The sequence below is a fragment of the Lactuca serriola genome, chromosome 4, assembly GCF_051521515.1.
Source record: "Lactuca serriola cultivar US96UC23 chromosome 4, Lser_US96UC23_V15, whole genome shotgun sequence".
Classification (NCBI taxonomy): domain Eukaryota; kingdom Viridiplantae; phylum Streptophyta; class Magnoliopsida; order Asterales; family Asteraceae; genus Lactuca; species Lactuca serriola.
The window spans coordinates 132,685,745-132,699,544 of record NC_136411.1 but is presented as its reverse complement, the minus strand read 5'-3'; the positions used below and the strand labels follow the sequence as shown (position 1 = coordinate 132,699,544).

At 38.1% G+C, this 13,800-nt stretch overlaps 1 protein-coding gene and 1 pseudogene across 1 annotated transcript; one reads left to right on the top strand and one right to left on the bottom strand.

Annotated features, from left to right (window-relative positions):
- The first annotated feature begins 4,308 nt into the window (after positions 1-4,308).
- Positions 4,309-6,174, top strand: LOC145102587 (uncharacterized). Its single transcript, XM_079040017.1, has 4 exons — positions 4,309-4,794; positions 4,888-5,319; positions 5,408-5,690; positions 5,766-6,174. Exons 1-4 carry the CDS (start codon positions 4,369-4,371, stop codon positions 5,906-5,908), a joined length of 1,284 nt encoding a protein of 427 aa, XP_078896143.1. The 5' UTR covers positions 4,309-4,368; the 3' UTR covers positions 5,909-6,174.
- Positions 6,175-6,732: 558 nt separating this feature from the next.
- LOC145102586 (uncharacterized) lies at positions 6,733-8,956 on the bottom strand (annotated as a pseudogene).
- Positions 8,957-13,800: the final 4,844 nt, after the last annotated feature.

Genomic DNA, 13,800 nt, shown 5'->3' with positions numbered 1-13,800 from the left:
ATAATGCGGAAAACCAATGTGTGTGTATGATGTGTCGCTACCGCGCCAGCTCCTTCCCCTTCGCTGAAGAGGTACCTGAAACCAAAACTGAAAATTGTAAGCACGAAGCTTAGTGAGTTCCCCCATCGTACCACATACCATACAATCATATCACATACATACCGCCAGACATTTATGGGGTGCCCGATCTACCCGGTACGACCATTCTGGGGTGCCGACCTACCCGTGTCAAGCCGTTCTGGGGCGCTGACCTACCCATGTCGATCCATTATGGGGTGCTGACTACCCTTCGGTCCTAACAACCGAACCTCGGGGACTATTTCACCCCTACTACTACTATCACATATATCATAGCATAATCTATTGTCAGATATGGGTGTCCGACCTACCCTTCGGTCCTAACAACCGAATCTCGGGGACTTTTCCCCCTCCTACTACCTCTATCTCATACAACATATCATGCTAGCAACTAAACATATCATGTCATACTGTTAGGCATATCTAGGGTGCCTAACCTACCCTTCGGTCCTAGCAACCGAACTCTATCACTATCACATATCATATCACGCTAGCATATAACATATAAGGTAGTAGCAACACAGATGAATATCACAAAGACAAACATCTAACATACGATCCCTACTGGTGGGCCGGCATTGTGGTCGTAGAACCACCGCTACCGGAAGGTAACTCACCTCGTAGTAGCTGCTGAACTGTGTGGGAATCCTCTGACTGTTGCCGCTGCTGCTCCGGAAATCCTCCGGCTATAATTCCTACAAAACACTAGTCAGAAACTGACATCTACTCTTAGGGTAAAATTACCATTTTACCCCTGACCAAGTCAAAGTCAAAGTCAACTTCTAGTTGACCTGACTCGCCGAGTTGGCTCGCCAACTCGCCGAGTCCCTATCCTTCCATTAGACCTCAAACCCGTCCCTACTCGTCGAGTTAGGCGATAACTCGACGAGTTTTTCCTTCTAAATGAACATCAACTGAATCCTCATCTGACTCGCCGAGTTGTATGAACAACTCGTCGAGTTCATCATCAACTGATACGCAGGTCCTGTCCTTGACTCGCTGAGTTCTATGAACAACTCGTCGAGTTCATCTTCATCCTTAAGAAGATTGCCTTGGACTCGCCGAGTCTGTTCATGCACTCGCTGAGTCCCATGAATTTCCAGAACAATGGCTTAGTCCAGTATGTTGGGTCACCCCTTGGGATCCCCTTAAAACCTTTCCACACTCAACTGGGTCCTTATGACCCTCAACTGATATGGGACATAACCTTGGACTCTCCGAGTCCAAGAACGGACTCGCCGAGTTGGTCACAACCACTCACTGAATCTTCGATTTCTGATGTACAACTCTTGATCAAAATGTAGATCTAAGCTTCTACAATCGATCTAGCACGTAAAGTTACAACCTTTACGTGCTTGCATGGGACTTTAAGCTCAAAAGGTCCTAAAACAAGCCCTTACAATGCATGGGGCCTTCCTTGAGTGCAAAAGCCACTCCTTTCTGCCTTGTAACCCCTCTAAGGACCTAGATCCAAAACATCAACCTCAAACCATGCTTGCAATCATGGTTGGTGACCAAAATGGCTTGGAAAAGCCCTAAAACTCCACAAAATGGGATCTATCAAAAGAGCAAGCAAGGTATAGACTTTATACCTTATGAAGTCAGCAAATGATGCTCAAAACCGAATCCTTCTAGCCTCCTCTTGATCCTTCAAGCTTTTCCTTCCTTCCTTGGATCACAAAAGCACCAAAATCACTCCAAGGGCCTTAGATTGCTTCAATAACGGCTAGGGTTTGCTATGGGGGTCTTCTGGGAGCAAATGGGACTAAGGAGGCCGAGTTAAGGTGTTTAAATAGGGTGCAAACCCTCAGATTAGGGTTTTTGCCCAAACAAGGTCTACTCGCCGAGTCCACAACTTAAACTCCGCACCTCATCCCGCTTCTACTCGGCGAGTTGGTCCTTCAACTCGCCGAGTCCAAGACCAAATGCAAAATATTTAAAGATTTAATAAAAAGAACATTTACCAAGAACCAGGTGCTACATTTGTCGAAGTCATTTTCTATGTACATGATTTACCATTAAACCTACTTGTGTTATTCACGAAATATCATTTTGACCGGCTATTACGAGTCTAGCTGATTTACTTGTTCAAAAAACATCATCAAACTCACATTTGTATATCAAAAAATACCATTAACTATCATTTTTATACACAATTTACCATCAAATTAACTTTTATACATATTTAGTCACTTTCATCTTTTTCGGCAATTGTATATTTTTCGGTTATCTTCTTTGATACAATTTAAAAGAAGAAAGGTCACACCATTTACATGTTCATTTTTCAAATACTGCAAGCATACAATCTCCTCACTCTCTTCTTCGGTGAAAACGCCCCCATCCATCCCCTTACTCATGTCGTCACTCATAATTCCTTGGTCCTATCCCTTTTTTGCTACTTTGCGAAAAACCCATCCCATACATCACTCTCTTGCCCCTTTCTTCTTGAACGGGCAGCACCAATAACACGTTCATTCAAGGATTTTAGATTAGTATCTTGGTGATGATGGTGAATGGTGGAGATGGCCAGTTGTGGTTGCAAATGTATTGATAGAAGATGGTGTTTATTGTTAGAGATAAATTATGTTTGTAAGAGGTGGATGAAGGTGGTAGGGTAGGTGGTGTTGTATGGAGAAGATGGATGAGACAAACTTAATGATAAATTGTATATAAAATTAATAATGATAAATTATGTATAAAAAATCATTAACATATAATATCCGTTCATAATGATAAATTTTAAATAGCTCATATGACTTTTAATAGTAAATCATGTATATAAAATAAAAAATAACTATGTACAAAAATGATATTCATTACCATACAAAATCATTTTCTCTATTATTATCTTGGCATTTTAGGTGAAAAGAAAAAACTGTAATGATCAAAATACAATAAAAATGGGGAAAATGACTTGGGAAGGTAATTAACTTTTCGGTAAGTTCACATCTGTGTAACTATATATATATATATATATTTTTGTACACATCTAGGTAACAAACTTGTTGGAAGTGTTGACATATGACCATTATAACCGGCTGTAGTAGGTTACATCCTAGATGTGAACACTTTCAACAAGTTCGTTACCAAGATGTGTAAAATAAAAAAAAAATAGTTACCCAAATATAAACAAAACGAAAAGTAAGAGTAAATTACGTGAATGGTCCCTGTGGTTTGGGGGAATTTGTATTTTTGGTCCCTAACTTATGTTTTTTAACTCGGATGGTCCCTAATGTTTATTTTTGTTGCGCATTTGGTCCTTGTCTTATCTAAAATACTATTGTGCCCTTATTCGTTTATTTTTTATTTATGTATGTATTTTTATATATTTTAAAAAATTAATAGACCTCACATATGTGTATCTCCTCGTCTTTATTGCTCAATATCATTTGATTTAATAATTGACCAAGCCCCTTGTTGTGTGAAAAAACCTTCCACTTCAATTGATATTTTTTCATGAAAAGCGAACATGAGATAATAAATGCAGTGTTTCACTAAGATTTCGAATAGTGGTCCCGAATTCAAGTTGATTCTATTTTTGCCTCTTCCTCACAAAAAGACGTTCAAACAATTCCCAATCATGGTCCTTGCGTATCGAATCATCCCGATAATATACATTGTCTCTTCATCTTTAGTGGGTGAAGAGATACAAATATGCAAGGTCTATTAATTTTTTTTAAATATATAAAAAAAATAAACACACAAATAAGAAAATTAATTAAAAAATAAATTAATAAGGGCACAATAGTCTTTTTAGGTAAGACATGGACCAAACGCGCAACAAAAATAAACAGTAGGGACCATCCGAGTTAAAAAAAAATAAGTTAGGGACCAAAAACACAAATTCCCTAAACCACAGGGACCATTCGTATAATTTACTCTTACTTTTCGTTTTGTTTATATTTGGATAAGTATTTTTTTGTACATATCTAGGTAACGAATTTGTTGAAAGTGTTCACGTCTAGGATGTAACTTGTTACAGCCGGTTATAATAGTCATATGTAAACACTTCTAACAAATTTGTTACCTAAATATATAAAAAATAAATAAAAAAAAAAAAAAATAATTACCAAATATGAACTTACTGAAAAAGTTAATTATCTTCCCAAACTCATTTTCCCATAAAAAGATATGAGACCATGAATATTGAAGTTTGAAGATAGTCTAGGGACCATTTTAGTAGTTTCTCACTTTCTCAACCAAAGTCTTATTTCTCCTTTGACAATTCCCTTCCCAGTTTAGAAAAAAACGCCCCGCTCCCTCCACTTGCATTCTCACGCACGCGCAATCATGGCGGTGCCTCCGTCGGGAACTGGAAGCAGCTCGTCGCTTGAAGCACCTCTCGTTGACGCCTCAGATGATGCCGACGATGCTCAGCTGGAACTAGCCTTGCAAAAACTCGAATCGTTCCTCGGATTTTTCGGTTTCTGTCAGTACTCTCCTCTTAGCACCGCCGTCTCGTGGATCGTCTTCTTTGTGGTCGGTGTGGCGGCGCCAGTGCTCTTGATCGTCTACTCCTTCTGCACCGACTGCTACAAGTACCAAATCAGGAGGTTTGAGCTTGAGATTCTCGTTTCTCAGGCTATCGTTGCCGCCATTTCTCTGCTCTGTGTTTCTCATAATTTGAGGAAATACGGTGTCAGGAAGCTTCTCTTCGTTGATCATTACGATGGATACGCTGTTTTGTATCGGCAACTCTACATCCAGAAGATCTACGTAAGCTCGAACTTTTCCTATCTCCGTAATTCTGTTAGTTTATAAGTGAACTGTGCTAAGAACATCTCTCTGTCGTTGGCTCTAATTCGGTAGGGTTTTTTCCGAGGGCTTGCTTTGTGGTTATCGGTGTGTTTTTTACTGAAGACTGCTCGTGAGATCACTTGCGTTGTTTATCTGCATCATGATTCATGGTGGTTATCTGCTGCGTATCTGTTAGTCTCCCTAGTAACTTGGTCATACTCCGCCGTAGTCTTCTTATCAGGAACCGCTTTGTTCAATTTGGTTGGCAATTTACAAGTGATACGAATTGAAAACTACAGCAACATTCTAGAACGAGATTTGGATGTTTCTGTTTATATCGAAGAGCATATGCGTCTCCTCCATTATCTATCCAAAATTAGCCACAGGTTTCGAGCGTTTCTTCTTCCCGAGTTCTTGGTTGTTACAGGAAGTCAAATCTCAGCTCTCTTACAGACAACTGAAAACCAAGGAATCATAAACTTCATAAACACAGGCGACTTTGCTGTAAGCTAAAGTTACTTATTTCCAAACTTGGATCTCCATTCTACAATTCTAAATCTAGTTCTTACATCTCTGAATGAAATATATGCAGGTATTATCGATTCTTCAGCTTGTAGGAATCGTTCTTTGTTTATCTGCAGCTGCAAAAATTTCACACAGAGCTCAAGCACTTGGATCTGTTGCTTGTAAATGGCATGCACTAGTGACATGCGACTCAAATGATTCTTCTCAATCTGAAATATTAATCGACAACAACAACTTGGAGGCTAATCGTAGTTCACAGAATGAGCTGGAATCAGGGGATTTTGTGCCATTTGCTGTTCATAACCAGTTCGCTTCTTCTACTTCATCATATCACAAAAGACAATCATTTGGTAACCTATGTGGTAACAATTCTTGGTTTTTATGCTTCTTTTTTTGATAATGAGTTTTATTATGTTGTGTTGTAGTGGCGTATGTACAATCAAACATGGGTGGATTTACTGTTTTTGGATGGATCATTGATCGAATGCTAATCAACACCATCTTCTTCATTGAGCTGTCATTGATCTTCTTTGTGCTTGGTAAGACCATTACTATCACACTCAGGTAGACATGATCTATGTCGACTCCTCTTCATACATCTTCACTCTCTAACATGGTATGAGCAAAGCAACAACTAACAATGGAGCAGACTTATTTTTGTTGGTGTGCTGCTTGATAGGGATTATATGTAAATCATATAAACTGAAAATAGATTTTAGGTTATAAGGTTATATCTAGTAAAACCAAAGTTGTACCATGGATAATGGGCATAATCTGTTATATGATTAGATATTGTTATTGCTAATATTATTATCAGAACCCTAATTATTATTATTATTTGGGTAGTCTGTTATGATTAGATATTGTTTTTGGAAAGGGTGATGATCGCCACACAACATTTTTTTAGCTACACTACAGTTTTATACAGTACAATGATGTAAAACATAAATTTATATGAATTGTTGTGCATGACTACAGTTTTTCAATTTTAAAGTTCATTGTCTTTGGAGTTTTTTTGTCACGCTTTTTGTCAATTGTTGGTATTTTGTTGTAAAATTACGTTTACCTTTTTACCCATAGTTTTTGTATCTATTGTAATTTTTATTACCCACCTCTCGTCTTCTTCATCATCTTAATCTTGTATTTACCCCTATGTTTGTGGAAGTTCCTCTGCAAGGAAAAAGAATTTGTAAACATGAAAATAAAGGCATTATGAAAAAAATTCAAAACCAAGTTGAGAAAAAACATACAAAAATGAAGCTGCAACGAAACGATGTAAAAACATTAAGTTGTAGAAAGATTATAACAGAATTTGTAAAGTGGTGCAACAATTAAGTTAGAGAAAATTTATCATAAAAACTAAAACTTAGAGCACATTTATAAAGAGTTAAGTTGGCGTAAACCATCAAATGCATTAATAGTTGGAGCATATCAAGTCAAACATTATACATTACACCTAAAACAACATACATGTAAGAAACCCTATTTACAAATCCTGACACATTCAGCAGGAAGAGGACTCTCACGAAACCACCCATGATTAAGCGCTTCTTCAGCAGTAATCCTCTTCTCCGGATCATAAGTCAAAAACCTATTCAACAAATCAAACCCCATCTCTGTAAGCACAGGTGTCCCCATAAAACTAGCTCCAGGAAACCTCTTCCTCAAGCTATTACCATTCTGCTTCACAAAAGACGGTTTTACCCCTGGCAATTTTGAATACCCAGGCCAAATCTTCTCATTCGGGGTCCCAAGTGTCTTGAAAATCTTATCAATCTGCTCAATCTCCCTATTCCCATCAAAAAGGGGCTTCTTTGACAACAACTCCCCCATTATACAACCCACAGACCACATGTCAATGGCAGTTGTGTAATTTTTCATCCCCAACAAAACCTCAGGCGCCCTGTACCAAAGTGTCACCACCAACGCGGTATATGGCTTCACTGGACTCCCGTATTGTCTCGACATGCCAAAATCACAAATCTTTAAATCACCATTGTTGTCCAAAAGCAAGTTTGATGTCTTCAAATCTCTATGAATCACCCAATTCTCATGAAGAAAAGCTAACCCTTGAAGAAGCTGAATCATGAGGCATTTCACTTCACTTTGACTGAATGGTTGCTTTGTTTTTTCCATGTAGCCTTTGAGTTCATGATCTATGTATTCCATAACCATGTAGACGCCATTGAAATCGTCTGTAACAACTTCTTTCATTTTTACAACTGATGGGTGTTGGAAAGATCCGAGAATTGTGATCTCACGTAATGCTGTTACAGGGAAACCTTCACGCTCTTTCCCCATTTTTACTTTCTTTAATGCGACTATTTCTCCGGTTTTTTTGTCTCTGGCTTTGTATACAACACCATATGTGCCTTCACTTATCTTCCCAAGTCTTTCATACTCGAATACGTTTCTACAGGATGGCATCATGCTTACAGGGGATTCGATTCTTTCATAATCATCATCATCATCATCATCTTCTTCATCTTCAAGAGACTTGGACTGTTGATCTTCCTCGGCAGATAAACATGACATTTGTTCAATCGTGTCTTCAATGTGTTCTTGCTTAAATTCACCACTTTCGGGGCTAGAATTGTTGGTGTTTGATGCCATTTGTGGGGAGTCTTTGAAAGCCCACTTTGATTTGGATAGGTTTCGTTCCTCCACATATTCTCCATCTTCGTGCTCAGGTTCTTCATCATGTTCTTCAGGTGTGTTTGTAGCCAATGAGCTTGATACTCTTGATACTCCCACTTCATCTGAAAGATTGGATACAAGAGATTCAACAGGAGAAATTTCGATCTTTGTGTCTGCAATAATATCTTCAAACTTCCCTTTGGATGGAGGAGATTGAGAGGGAACAGTTTTGGTAGGAAGGATTCTGTTCTCGGAGGATATCTTCACCTGCTTCTCAGCTCTATCCCAGACAATAGGCGAGAATTTCCTTTTCTTGGTAGCGTCAGATCTTCTTAAGTTGTTTCCAGAAACATCATCTGCTTTGTTTCTGTTTTCCAACCCATGATGAATCGGTTGTGAAGACGTGCGACGATTGTCCCTGTCATAATCACCATCAACGTATCTATGTCTTCTTTGATCATGATCGCTAACAAAAGATCTGTGATTATATCGATTGTTATAAGAAAGAGTTTCTTCCTCGGAACGACTCGAGTAGCTTTTCCTCGAGATCTGTCGTCCTGCCGCCATAATTAGCAACACCAACAACTGATTTTAAGCAACCAAATAACAGAACAAAGAGATAAAAAGATGAAACCCTAGCGGAGATCTAAAAATCCGGCTAGGCTACACCCCCCAAAATTCAACAAATTCAATCGCTTTTCCTTTTGAAAACAAAATTTGTAACGAGAATCCCTAATTCGTAACCCCGAACAAAATCCCAAACAGAAAGCAACAGGATATTGTTCGATTCAATACAGAAAATACAAGGAAACCGAATATCAGAAATCAATGTGAATATAGCAGATCTGTCAAATTGATTATGCGATGTATGAAATTAGACAGTCAAATCGGTGACGATCTTCGTCTTTCGAACCTCAAATTATGATTTTGTTTTTTGAGGCCGAAAATCAATCAAAGGCGATGATATTTCTTACCGGAACACGATTCTTCAGACTCCGATGAACAACGATGGTGGTAAAATGAAATCGACGGCGAATATCGATCGAGATTCGAACAGCCTAGCAACCTTATCCTTCAACAACAGCCGCCCCCAAATCGATTTATTTTTTGCCCTCAAATAATGTTACTTGACAATTCAAATATACGGTGTGAAAACGCGTCTATGAGGCGGTGACCTAAGAAATTTCTTCCCTTTAGGGCTTCCGAGTTGGGCCTTTTATTAATATATGGGTTTTGAGCCTTACAATTTTAGCTCAAACTAGGCTTAGCAACTTCTGTTTTTATATAATGATTACGAATCCGGTTCACTAATATTAAGCTAGACCATCGATAGCATTAGGGATGACAATATGATCCGACCTATTCACGGGTTCAAATCCTGTCTCCGCAATACTTTTTGTCAAAAAAATTGTATGTTTTACTCTGGTAACTAGTAATTAGTTAACACTTTTTGTTTTGGGGTAGAAGGGAACCCGGTTAATTCGTCCTGACCATGGATGGGTAATCCCTATAAAACCGAGTACCGGATATGGTCGGGGATCCTTGTATGACAAAAAATGGGGATGGGGTCGGGGTCGTGCATGCTATACCCTAACTCGCCCCGCCTCAATTATATTATACCCACGTATTAGTATTAGTATACTACATTATACATTGAGTATTGATACATATTATATCATATAAATATAAGTATTACATATTTTTAACTTATTTAGGCCCATGCCCAAGGTTGACCCAATATGAAATTTTCAATATTTATGATACGATATAGCTTGGGATTTGGCGATGTGCAATGTGTACATGTGATGATGCAAAGAGTTGACTCCTCAAAACCCCAATCTCGAATTCGATAATTTCCTATCGCAACTGGATTTCTCGCTTCTATTTGCACTTCGCAGGTGTGACATATCGAGTATCGACTACTCAGATTGTCGTTCATCAATCATCATTCATCTTTGATTCATCCCAAAATCCCTATCATTAGAGTAAAACAAAATAGGTTAGTGAACTGTGAGTATTCATGTGAGTAATGGTTGACTTATTGAGTTATTGCCGACTTAATACCGGTTCATAAGTCATCATTCTTTATCTCGTTTAATTTTCCTTTGTCATTACGAATTTAGAATTGTCGTCTCATAATGTCATTTGTTTAATTTTACTTATGTGCAACTTAGTGATCAACTTATCATCTGTTCAACCTCTGTATGTTTACGATTTTGGGCGATGATGTTGAAGTTGCGTTTATAATTAATGTTGTTGTGCAGATTGTGCTTAATACATCGTTTAAAATAAGTGTTTATGATTTTCCAAATAAGAATTCACAGAATTTCACACCTTGATGTTGATGTGCAAAGTGCAGACTTTGTTTTGATGTTCAGAATCTGTTTTGATGTTACATGTTGTGTTTTTTTGTAGGTTTAGATGGCTACTTCAGAAAATAATAAACAACCAACCATGAATGATGAACATAAACTCGGGGATAATGAACAAGAACCTATAGAAAATAATATGATCACTGAGCATCCTAAAAAATGTTGAAATCCACTACTTGGAACCATTTTGATACAATTTATGTTGATGGTGTTCATAGATGGGTGAAGTGCATACATTTCAAGAAACAATTGACTTGTAGATCTAATGATGGAACATCATATTTGAAAGATCCTTACAAGATATGCCTTAGAAAAAATACAAGAGACATTAGGTAACATATATTAGTTCAAGAGCAAACAACTATTAATGGTAAAGCTTATATGAGTAAATATTCATTTGAAGCTGAAGTATTTAGAGATGAACCAGTAAAAATGATTATAATTCATGATTACCCACTCTCCACTGTTGAACATTATGGTTTTCGAAAGCATATCAAAAGTCTTCAACCTTTATTTAAGGTTTATTGTCATAATACAATCAAGGGCGATATAATGAAGGTATACAATGATAAAAAAATGTCATATCTTGAAATGTTTTGAAGAGAACGATAATAGGATTGCTCTCACGTCTGATATGTGGACAACAAATATCCAAAAGAAAGGTTACATGACAATCACAATACATTATACAGATGACAACTGGAAGTTACAAAATCAAATTATGAGGTATTTACGCTAATTAATGTTATTATTTGTAATTTATATTGGATGAAGTTTTGAAGTGTTGTATTTTGTTTAATTCAACTTTATACATGTGTCATCTCCACACACTGATGATGCATTATCACAATCTATGATGGAATTCTTTTTGGATCGGAAGATTGACAACAAGTTGTCAACATTAACACTTGAAAATTGCTCAAGAAATGATGTCATCGTTATAACATCCCAAAAATACCAAGTAAAAATTTCATTTTTAATCAATAAAACATTTCAATCATTTGTTCCAAAAGATAATTAAAGTAATAGTATTCTTAAAACATCAGAGTAAAAGTCACAAATAGCCAATACAGAATAAACTCTGGGGGATGCAATGTGATCACGTCGGACATTTCCCTCTGGAACTAGAAGTGCCTGAAATGTTAAACCACAAAATCGTAAGCACAAAGCTTAGTGAGTTCCCTAAAATACCACATACGATACATATCATCAGGCCCAACCCGTACATTGGGTCGAACCCATAATAATGGGCCCAACCCTCCATACCAGTGGGCCTAACCCAACATATCATTGCGCTCATCCCCAACATATCAGTGGGCCCAACCCAACATAAAAATAGGCCCAGTCCAACAGACAATGCAGGAGTCACAAAGATAGCTAGCATCCTATATAACATAATTCAGTGGGTCGGCATTAGTGCCTTCGAGCTAGGAGTATAGTGAAGAGACTCACCTGACTCATGAAATCTGCTAAACCACAACTCAATGCCCTGCAACGGATACTATAATACTCCTATCAAAACATACAAGGTCCAATCTTAGTTTACACCCTGAATCCAATAATATTGACCAAAAGCCAACTCAAGCTAACAAGTTAATAGTCAAAGGTCAAAGTCAACGGCCAATAATACCAACAATTGACCTCACGTTGTGACCAACCCTTGGTCACGTCATGAGAACGCATTCAACCGATTCCAACTTGTCTCGCTCCAACTCAACCACTCGATCACGGGCAATTCATCCAGCAAGCATCACGAAGTGAACATTCCTCTATCGCGTCATAAGCACCATAAGACAATATAGTCATGAAATATATCCTTCGTCAGATCGTGATACCCTTAGTGTCACGTCGTGACTGCAGTCTGAAGCAACATCCCACAGATTTGAGTCCTTAATCCATTAAGTCTCCAACTCCAACTTTTCCAGAAGCTTAAAGGGGCTTCAAAGGTCCATAAAAATGATTACTTTATGGCCATGCATGCTCTGTGCATGTCCTCTATCCATTATAGGTCAAAAGTGAAGAGATAACACAAAAACTCACGTGCATTGATCCAATACTCAACCAACTTCTAGATCAGAACCTTATGATACTCAAGGGACCCTTAGAATCCATAAAGTTGAAAACTTTATGAATCCTTTCCATTCAAGTTTGCTTAAACATGAAGAAAATGGGACAAAACCTAGATCTAGCAACATTAAGCAATAAAGTTTGAATCTTAGACACCTACAAGGGTCTAGAATGAGCATAAGATGGTGATGAAGAAGTTTCCTTGTTAGATCCACTACTAGAAGACCTTCTTCTTCTTCTTCTTCTTAAAGCTACTAAATGCTCCACAAGTCCAAGAATCACCAAGAGATATTAGGGTTAGGGTTTTATGAGTTTGAGGATGAAGGAGGATGATAATGAACCCTAAAATCAAGTTTATAGGGTTTAAATACAATAGAACCCATAAAAGATCACAGACTGGGCTACAACCCTCCTCACGTCGTGACCACCTCTACGTCACATCGTAAGTACAACCCTGGATACATGTTATTCACTTAGCTCGGCATGTCGTGACACCCGGGTTTTCCCAAAAACCATGCTTTTGACTCCTTAAAACCCTAAATCGAACCATTATAGTATACATATCTTACAACTCTCCCCGACTTAAATTAGATTTCATCCTCGAAATCATTCCTTACTACTCCTTCTACCACACCGGTCGACCCTATCCAAACTTCCTAAACTTCAATTTGGACAAATAAGTCATCTCATACAGATAATTGCCTTCCAACACTACTATCAATGCCCAATCTTAACAGAAATCACTTATCCTAATGAAGAAATAAACCTTAACACCTTGTCCCCAGCCAACAAGAGAAGATCCAACCGCTCTGCCCGAAAACTGAAAACCTAACCCACATCTGACTTCCAGTTAGATAGAACCACCCCATGCCATATCCATAATGGCTCTATTTTGCAACCTGAATCGAACAAATCCCTCCGGCCCTGAATAATCTCATTGATAACTAGAAAAAAAAAAAAGATACCTCGACCATTCACTAATGCCAATAACCTTGAAATTTTAGGCAACGACGACTCCCGTCACAAGTCTCAATCATTGGTACCAAACCAATACATACCTCACATCCTGCTAACCAACATTCCCATTTTTAATCTATTTGAGATCTCCTGATTCCATGCTAACCTTCTAGTACATTGGGATGCTGATTCGTTGACCAATTGCTGAGACTGACAACTTTGCACACTGTCGCACGATGATACCCTACCTAAGAGTCCACTGATAAAGGCTACCCTAACTTATCTACCACATGAGTCCAACCCGTTGATCACTGATCTTGTTGATGCATAAAAGTGAACCTCTAGCAATCCGAGCCAAACCAATTCCAAAGTCAATGCAATCCGAGATGTAGATGAGTTCCTAAGTTAGTATTCCTCCGAGATGAAG